The 10,728-nt window shown below is 31.9% G+C and overlaps 1 protein-coding gene across 3 annotated transcripts in view; it reads left to right on the plus strand.

Annotated features, from left to right (window-relative positions):
- Positions 1-7,605, plus strand: part of LOC145260657 (tryptophan 2,3-dioxygenase-like) — a 172,081-nt gene extending 164,476 nt beyond the window's left edge. For all 3 annotated transcript variants that reach the window (XM_080119012.1, XM_080119003.1, XM_080119020.1), the window contains 4 exons: positions 1,076-1,130; positions 4,296-4,433; positions 5,134-5,224; positions 7,277-7,605. In XM_080119012.1, the coding sequence (XP_079975138.1) occupies positions 1,076-1,130; positions 4,296-4,433; positions 5,134-5,224; positions 7,277-7,454 (462 nt within the window). In that variant the 3' untranslated portion in view covers positions 7,455-7,605. The remainder of the gene's footprint in view (positions 1-1,075; positions 1,131-4,295; positions 4,434-5,133; positions 5,225-7,276) is intronic.
- Positions 7,606-10,728: the final 3,123 nt, after the last annotated feature.

Below are 10,728 nucleotides of genomic sequence, written 5' to 3' on the forward strand. Positions count from 1 at the left end.
GTAAGTGGCCCTGATATCATAGGGTTAAGTTTCATGCAAAGTTCTTGGCAAAGAGTTTAACTTTGTTAAATGCTGCAAAAATCACTTCAAGTCTATTTATGACGGTTGAGAAAGAGAAACTTATTTAGTATTCAGTAAAACTCATGGAAACCAAACGTCTGTTCTTCTAATTTGGACTTGATGGATTGAGGATATGATTCTCTCATATTTTTTATAACCCTTTTGTAGTGATTGCTGGCATTACTAAATACGAGTTTAGTTTCAAAATATCTATTACGTTTAAAGTAATTGAAGTAGTGGCTTCTGTTTGTAATGTGGTAGAACAACCAGCGATGTACTACAGTTGGTTGTTCGGTTTATCTTGGAATTTCTTGGAAATTATGTTGCTGTCTATGACGACGGTAAACCACTCAGTTCAATCGAATACTATAGAGGACGCACTCTTTTTAAACATAGAGCGTAGTTCTCTCAATGTGAATATAACAACAGAGTCTCCTGTTTTTAGTTGTTTGGTGTTGTTGTTGAGCATCATTCATTCGTTAATATGGATCAGATGATTATTATTGACATTCGTTTCTCAAATGTTTTTTAGTTAGATTTTCATCTAGAATAGGATTAGGTACTTATGAGAAGGACCACGTGAAAGTTGCCAACATCCTCAAATAAGATTTTTTATTTGAGACGAACTTGGCACATCCAGATTATCAATCTGTGTCGTTACCCCCAACAAATCTCTATAGCAGATGCTGATTGTTCTGGTAAAAAAAGGAACAAAAGCATCGATTGATTATTCAAAATAATAGAAGCATAAAACATATTTTTTCAAAATTACTGAATTCAACATTAAATAAATGCAAAAGATTGATATGCCGTAAAATAAAACAACCAAACTTTTAGCTGGACATACACACACACACACACACGCACACACACACACGCACACGCACACACACATACGCACACACACGCACACACACATACACACACATACTTATCTTTTATCAATTCTTTTGTCAGTTCATATTTTTCCATTTGTTTCTCTTTTTTATAGAATGTTGTTTTTTGTTTCTTGCAGGAATCTTTTGACTCGATATTCTCGGAAGAACTCCATTCTAAATACGTCGAGAGAGGTAGACTTATTTTTTGTCACTTTTCCTTAACTCCCACGTGTAATTCTTATTAAATAAAATCGACGTTTTCTCTCGATCGATCCCTCTATCAACATGAAAATCCTTATTTACTTGCCTCTCCATGAAAGCATGGTTTAGACACAAGGTCGATTTTTAGGTGGCGAAAATTCAGCTTATTCCCAAACTATAATAAAAGTTGCCCAAGTATAGAAAATTCCTTTCTCAGTAATCGAGGACAGAAAGAGATGAAGTGTAGTATGAGAACAAATACTACACTTTGATCTCAGCTTGAGCAAAGTTCGTTGTCAAGGAAACAAATACGAAACGAAATATTCTTATATAAACAACTCCTTGCATTATTACACGCACGCACACACACACACACACACACACACACACACACACACACACACACACACACACACACACACACACACACACACACTACCGCATTTCTTAAGTATTTTTTTAGTATTATTACCGGACTATTCTAAGGAGGAAGGTACTTGGTCTTTTGATTATTTCTAAAAAAAAAAAAAAAAAAAAGTGCGAGTATCTGTTCATTTCCTCGATCGTCAGTATGAATTTAATCGAATAATTCAACACTTCTTCATTGTGCTGGACGTCTAAACGTAGACGATTGAATACAACTTTACTCTCTAACGCTTATAGAGTCAACAAAAAGGAATAACCTATCGATGTCGAGACATGACTCGTTTCGCTACAACATTTTTAGAATCACATGACAAAATATAAAAAAGTGAAATAATTTCTTTCTTTCCTCGATACGGTAATGTATAGACACAACGGTCCAGAGAAAAAATGGCTGCTGAGTTTTTCGAATGTGTCTAATAAGTCTTGTAAATAATATTTACGACAATGATTACATACAGATAGGAGAAATAACGATATTCCGACTTGTCATGACAATTTCGGAACGATTCAATAGATTGCTAAGCATCGATTTATAGCCGGTTTTTGGAGGTGTGAAATTTGTAATTTGCAATCCGCATTAAACCGTTATTTGCAGTCAATTGATGGTTACAGATAAAAATGCTCAAAAGATTGATTTCATCGTTTAGCTTTTTTTTCTTTTGAGGAAACAAACTTTTGTTATGAACAATTATCTCTCTATAATTTATATGTGGAGTAAGATTTGTAAAAATTTTCAGTTTATACTCAAATTTAGCAGCCATTTTCTTTTGTCGGCATTACTCTCGAACTTTACGTTTGCGTTACTTTTACTTGCTTATTCTCTTGTCACCCAATCAACACAGAAGCAACAGATATAGTTGTTAAGCCACTCGTTAGTCATGAAACGTATGGATGTCTTTTACATCCCTATTTTTTTTTTTTTTACTTTACTTTATTTTTTTTATGCTTGCAAAGCATATCGCCAATTGGACGTAAGGGGTTACTATTTGGGATCATGTATAAGAAAGATTAACAAGACATTAGTTTATGCGACATTTAAACTTCTGTATATCAGTACAGCTAGAGAAGCAGGCAGCAGGAAGGGAATTCCAAAGTCTAGCTGTTCAAAGGAAGAAACTATTAGAATAGAAAGCTTTCTGGCATTTAGGGACAACAAGAGTGAAGAGGTGAGATCTTATTGCTAAGCGGGTTTGTTGGGGATATGTACATCGAGGGGGTACAAGTGAAACGAGTTCATCAGAAAACGTTCAATTAAAATATTTGTAAAACAGGCGCAGTGATGCAACATTGCGGCGATGGGACAGGGGCTGGAGCTTAGTTGATAAAGTGAGACCGATTATATTGAGAACTCTTTTTTTGGACTTTATCCAAGAGGGAGAGACAAGTGGTAGATGCACCAGCCCAGATGTGGCAACAATACTCCATACATGGGCGAATGGTGGCCTTTGAAAGGTACAGGGTACTCTCAGGTGTGAGTAGTCTTTTAGCTCGATAGAGGGAAGCCACCTTCTTTGCAATGTCCTTTATGTATTTGTTCCAGTTCATATTGCCCGCAAATATTAGGCCGAGGAGTTTGAAGGTAGAATTCTCAGAGAGGGTGTTATTTATCATGGATATAGGGAGTTGACGAAGCATCTTGTAATTGTTAAAGGATAGCAGCTTAGTTTTACTAGCATAAAATGTTACCATCCATTTGCGGCCCCATTCCATTATAGTCTAGAGGTCATTTTCTAACAATTCTGCCATTGTCTTATGTACATCTGTTCTTCCCTCATGCATATTATAGAGTGTTGTATCATCAGCAAATATACCCATCTCGGACACAATATTATCAGGGATGTCGTTTCTGAATATCAGGAATAATAATGGTCCAAGGATCCACCCCCGAGGCACTCCCGCATAATGTTACGCTGCTTGGATGTACGTTGTCAATGACAATCTGTATGCTTTTATTGTCTATGAAGGATCTAATTATATTTAGTATGTAGCGTTCATTGGACAATCATTGCAAAATGCTGTTCGCAGATAATGCACTCTCTCTTTCCGATAAATTGAACATATCTCTCTACATTTTTACAAGACTATATTTCACATTTTTTAACAAACACACGATACAAATTTCAATTTCACAAATTAAACTTTTAACTATTATTATTTATACCCATTAGGAGTACTCACACAGGCCATCATCTCTGATTTCTTTTTGAGAACAACTTGTGGTGTTTGGAATCTGAGTGACAACAAGTCTATTATTATTATTATTATTATTATTATTATTATTATTATTATTATTATTATTATTATTAATGTTCCATGTATAGTTTCAGCTTGATGAAAAATTAGGACATTCGCAGCAAGAACTCGTTTTCTACATATCGAAAAATACTTTCTTTTAGATGTCTCTGTGCTTAACATCAGGCAAAAGTTCCACTGAAGTACTTTTTTTTTTGTAATAGTTTTTCGGACGTGGGATACGTTACTACGAGATTACTTCCCTGCTAGTTACATATTTGTCGTCTGCAAATTCAGTGACAACAAATTCTTATCATTGATCAATGTTGTTACTCCCATAGTGTTCCTTAATTTTTAGCTGGCAATATTTCCTTATCCTCAAGATTTTGTTGGTTTTAATAACTGGTAACCAATAGTAAAAATGATGAGAAACTACTACTACTACTACTACTACTACTACTACTACTACTGTAATAATCTTTTTTGTTTTGTTTTTAGGTGAGCGTAATTTGAGTCACGAAGCCTTGCAAGGCGCCCTGATTATCTCCCTTTATCGAGATGAGCCTAGGTTCAGCCAACCTTTCCAGATCATTAGCTTTTTGATGGACATTGATTCTTTGCTGACAAAATGGCGATGTAAGTGAACTGAAGTGGCGACAAGACTTTAAAGCAATTTCAAAGATAAAAAAAAACTCTTGAATTTTTCGCAATGAAATTTTCGGTAATTTTACAGAATAGCTAACAAAGCAGAAAAGGGTTGGACAAAATTAATATGTAGCAAATACATATTACCAAAGGCAAGCTAAGTTACTCTTCTACCAACGTGGATACGTTTTTTTGTTTTTAGCTTATTTTAAAGTGTTTTTTAAAGGTAATATTAAGTTAATTTTTTAAAAAATTAAACAAAATACTGGTAGATTATTACATTTTTGTACGATTGGTGATATCTATTCGCTGTATCTCTATCAGTATTTTTTAATTTTTGAGCGATTATCGAGGTGCGATAATAACTCCCATAGAAACACCATTTTGTTTTTCGTGCTAACTTGAAGGTTTTATACTACCTTTATTTTTAAGTAAAACACTTTAAAGCAAGTTAAAACACGTACAAAAAAAAAAACTTATCAAGTTTGGTAGAAAAGTAACTGAGCTTGCCTTTGGTAACTTTTATGTATTTTTTATCACTTTTTTGTTTTGTTGGCTATTCTGAAAAATCACCAAATTTACAATTATTTCATTTTAATTATAAAAGCTCGTCATGGTCCATCTCATTAGGGTCATTTGGGGTTGAAAAACTTAATTTTCCCCTTTTTCATGATTTATTTTTTACGTCTAGATAATCACGTGACCACCGTGCAGCGAATGATTGGCAGCAAAATCGGAACGGGCGGTTCGTCGGGTTATCAATACCTTCGATCCACAGTCAGGTAAGCGACTCCTCTTCTGAATCTTGACAAAGTTTGCATTTCTCTTGTGTAGTTTCTACAATAGTCAACCAAACAAAACAAAAAAAAAGAAGTAAACAATAAATATAAAACAAGCCGAGCATGCAATGCCCCTACTCGACGAGTGAAAATTGAATTTATATTAGATATGTTATTTGCGTTCCATATTTAAAAAGAACGTGACCGCTATAGTATCAGACCTAAGGAAATGGTTAATTGTCGGTATAAACCACTTCACAACCTCCAAAAAATTCCAGCAAAACCTAACAGCCAGCCGTGGTTCTCTTCCGAATGTGCGTCTGCCACTGCGCACAGAAATCACTTTTTCCTTTACTTCAAGGTAATAGATGTACTGAGACTAAAACCGCTTTCAGAACTGCCAGCAACCACTGCAAAAAAAGTAATAGAGAACGCGAGAGAGTTGTATGCTCAGCATTTTTAGCGAATCACAAACAAGCGTGTGCTCTATCTCAACCATCATCAATGAAACTAGGGTAATCATATCAGCACTGGACAAAGCCAAACTTTTTGTCAAGAACTTTGCATTTAATTCTACCCTATGCGATCAAGGAATAGCGAATCTCTCGAAGAAGGCTTCCTTTCTAGGGCAATTGATCTTGACATATCAAAGGCCTTTGATAGAGTATGACATAAAGGTCTACTTCACAAGACCTTCAGCTACGGTATAGCTGGAAATGTCTTCTCAATTATTAAATCATTTCTCTCATATAAGTTTCTAAGAATAATAGTTGATAGGCAGAAATCAGAAGCTCGCAGTATTTATGCTGGAGTCCCTCAGGGATCCATCTTGGGTCCAACTATATTTCTGATCTACATCAATGATCTTCCAAATCACACCCTAAGATCATTCATAGACATTTATGCTGACGACACTATCATCTATGACAACACTTCCAAGGCCGAAAATGACAAAGATCTCTGATTCTGTCTCCTTTGCTCTTGAACACGTGGTGCATGAGAAAGTGGTGGCTGGTTAATTTTAATGCATCTAAAACCAAGATTCTATCCTTCTATCATTAACGCTCTGACCCCCATCTTGCATCAATTGAAATGAATGGCTCTCGCCTTGGAGGGAGGCTTCATGTTTTGACAAGTTACTAGGTCTGACTTTTACTCTTGATCTGAAATGGAACACGTACATAAAATCCGTTGCCAATGTTGCTGTAAAAATGGTTAGATTATTCTCTCACTCTCGTATAAATATCACTGCCGATACAATCCTTTACCTGTATAAGAGCCACATCTTAAGATGGAGTACTTTTGCCACATTTGGGAAGGAGCTGCTAGAAGGAGCTTATCCTGCCTTGACAGACTTCAGAATAGACTTCGTAGCCTCGTAGGGGGATACCTCCTCCGACAATTTTGGGTCTAAACACTTGAAATTTTAGATATAGGTCCCTTGGACATGGATCTAACTTAAGTATTTTATTTGAGCCCAAAACAATAAATGTTAAGGGGTCATAATAGGGGTCAAATTAAAAAAAAATTGACTGTTTTTTTTTTGCTCAGCATACACCTCCAAACATCCGGGCACCCATGCTAGTATATATATATATATATATATATATATATATATATATATATATATATATATATATATATATACGTATAAATTGCATTTTACGGATTACTCGAACTATTGGTCTTATTTTAAATGTAATTTCCACGGCGTTTCGACCTATATAACCTCCGACCTGCTGCAGGTGCATTTTTCGGACTCTGGAATCTACAAGCAATTTCGAGCGTAACATTTTATTTAATTCAAGGAAGGGTAGATTGTTCTCGTCTCGTTACCCATTACATGATTGAAGACTTAAGTAACTTTAAAGTGTATTCTTAGCATTGCATGTACTTGGGATTTAACAATTAATTTTTAGAAGATTGTCCCTTAGAACTGGTTAACTTAGTACTTTTATCCGTCGCGTGACGGATCTATAAAACAAACAGACAAACAAAAGTCATTTTTTTTGTTTTTAGTTAAATATATTTTCTTTTTGTTTTTATTTTTGACAGCGACCGTTACAAAGTGTTTCTCGATTTGTTCAACTTATCGACATTCCTGCTTCCTCGCGAATGCATCCCACCCCTCGATAATCAGATGAAAAGACGTCTCAACCTTCTCTACCCGGATGACAACGTCGTACCCCTGGAGGAAAAGATAAAGAGGGTTATAGAAAATGACGAAGATTAATCCATCGTTTCTGCCTCGAAGCGTCTCCCTTTCCTCCGTCTTTCCTCTTTCCCTCATCCTACCTTTTCCATTGAATTTGCCTTTCAAATTTTTTTTTTGTTAAAATCGACGATCGAATTTAATATTGAATAAAAATATATTTCGAATTTTACTTGCTTATTGTTTTATTTCTATTCACAAAAACGACGACCTTAGCCTAACATGAATAAAAAAAAACAAAAAACAAACAAAAAACAGACAAAAAACAAAAAAAAAACTACGATCTTAACCGCCCCCCCAAAAAAGAAAAATGAATAAAAAAATAAAATCATACTTTAAAACAAAATTAAAGCTTCATAAAAAAACAACATTAAGTTTTGTTCGTATTCATTTCAAAATGTTCAAAAATGTTTAAACGCAGTTGTCAACATTTTGTACAACTTACTCGACCTGAATTAACATGCGTTATAAACTACACTTAGTTACATGCAGTAAAAATTTATTACATCACTCATGGGCGTTTTTACGAGATTGAATTACATATCTATACTAGTCGACCCGTGTCCTGGAAAATTAGATTAACTCAAGAAATTCCATGTCCTAAACAGTGAACAATTGAATGTTTTTGCTACTAATAATAATAATAATAACAATAAAACTAACAATAATTGGCCAAATAAATATTAAATCAAAAAAGTATGACCTATAGAACGACAGATGAAAAAAGACTAGCTATTATTGTATGAAACAATGAACTAACCGAATCAAAGATTTTTAAATTGAATACTTCCTTTTCCAGTAAGATAGCGCTGTACGATCAGAGGTCACTGACAATAGTTCATGACATGTTTACAGAAAAGTGAATAATAAGCAATGGGTTATGACCACCCCGTTTCCCGGACTTGTAATCATGTGATTTTTATCTTTGGGGGACTTTAAAACAAACATTTTTTGCAAATAATCCTCAAAATCTAGACCAACTGAAGCAGAACATTATCAACGCTATTAGGAGAATCACCAGGGAAGATCAGTAGGTAGTAATTGCAAACGTTGTTAAATGTGCCCAGAAATTCACAGATGTGTACGGGGAGCACTTCCAACATCTTTTATAACACTACAGGTAATTTAAACAATGAAAAAATGTTTCTCCTATCTATTGCATTTTATGGGCCCTTTTTAAGTGAGCCACCTTCTCTCTCTCTCTCTCTCTCTCTCTCTCTCTCTCTCTCTCTATATATATATATATATATATATATATATATATATATATATATATATATATATAAATGAAACGTCTGGTTTGTTACTTTTTGAACAACTAAAAAAACACCGAATCGATTGCTTCGATATTTTGGTATAGTATTTTCAGTTTACTCATGCGTGTTTTTCTATATTTCTTTTTAATTATAACATTATACTTAATTTTTATTTAATAAATTAGGTGGTTTTATTTGTTACGATCTGGCCATTTTTTTATCTGGAAAAATATCACATCACCGCCAATCGTCATATGACATCACTTTTCGTCTCGCTTCATAATGTTTTTACAATATGAGTAAAGTTTAAATGGATAACATTTAATCACGTGATTATTGAAAATGTAATAATGTGATTAAAATTTAATTTTAATTAACCACATGTGGTAGCTTTCCTGTCAAATATTCATCGAAAATGTCGACATATGCAAAAAAAAAAAAAAAGAAATCGAAAAAATATCGAAATTATCATGTTTTCAATGCAAAAATATTTGTTATTGTAAATGAAGAAATAATGGATTGTCACAAAAATTATTTCCACTGATATTTAATAAAATTATCAAAAAACAAAAATTATTTCCACTGATATTTAAAAAAATTATCAAAAAAAAACTATTTCCATTGATACTTAATAAAATTATCAAAAAACAAAAATATTTCCACTGATATTTAAAATAATTATAAAAAAAAATAAATATTTCCACTGATATTTTAAAAAATTATCAAAAAGCAAAAATTATTTCCACTGATATTTAAAAAAATTATCAAAAAAAAACTATTTCCATTGATACTTAATAAAATTATCAAAAAACAAAAATATTTCCACTGATATTTAAAATAATTATAAAAAAAAAACTATTTCCATTGATACTTAATAAAATTATCAAAAAACAAAAATATTTCCACTGATATTTAAAATAATTATCAAAAAACAAAAATTATTTCCACTGATATTTTAAAAAATTATCAAAAAGCAAAAATTATTTCCACTGATATTTTAAAAAATTATCAAAAAAAAAACAAACTATTTCCATTGATACTTAATAAAATTATCAAAAAACAAAAATATTTCCACTGATATTTTAAATAATTATCAAAAAACAATAAATATTTCCACTGATATTTTAAATAATTATCAAAAAACAAAAATTATTTCCACTGATATTTAATAAAATTATCAAAAAAACAAAAATTATTTCCACTGATATTTAAAAAAATTATCAAAAAAAACAAACTATTTCCATTGATACTTAATAAAATTATCAAAAAACAAAAATATTTCCACTGATATTTAAAATAATTATCAAAAAAAATAAATATTTCCACTGATATTTTAAAAAATTATCAAAAAGCAAAAATTATTTCCACTGATATTTAAAAAAAATTATCAAATAACAAAAATTATTTCCACTGATATTTTAAAAAATTATCAAAAAACAAAAATTATTTCCACTGATATTTTTAAAAAATTATCAAATAACAAAATTTTTTTCCACTAATATTTTAAAAAATTATCAAAAAGCAAAAATTATTTTCACTGATATTTTTAAAAAAATATCAAATAACAAAAATTATTTCCACTGATATTTAATAAAATTATCAAAAAAACAAAATACGTTGAATACCAATTGATTGATTAACGCGTACTTCCTCTTTCTTTCTTTCTTTCTTTCTCACTATCTCTGTTTTCTCCTATGTTTAATGATTTACTTCTTTTCTTCCGCAACAAAAAACAATTTGAAAAATGTTGAGAAATATAAGGTGTTTACTTACAACCAAGAATCATGAAAAGTCTTTTCCAAATAATATAAACTATTTATTTGTCATAAAAATATATTAACCATCTGGGCACATAAATATTGAAGAACAATAGTTCAAAATTAAACCATTTCAAATGTTCTCTACAAAACAATCAAACTTAATAAATGTCTGAACATAAAAACGTTTATCAAATAGCTAAACCCGACAAAACATGACATAAAACAAAATGACCAAACTAAACACTTGCAGATATAAACAACTTGAAGCATGAAACCTTT

The sequence above is a fragment of the Euprymna scolopes genome, chromosome 3 (assembly GCF_053919585.1).
Source record: "Euprymna scolopes isolate OS-2025 chromosome 3, ASM5391958v1, whole genome shotgun sequence".
Lineage (NCBI taxonomy): Eukaryota > Metazoa > Mollusca > Cephalopoda > Sepiida > Sepiolidae > Euprymna > Euprymna scolopes.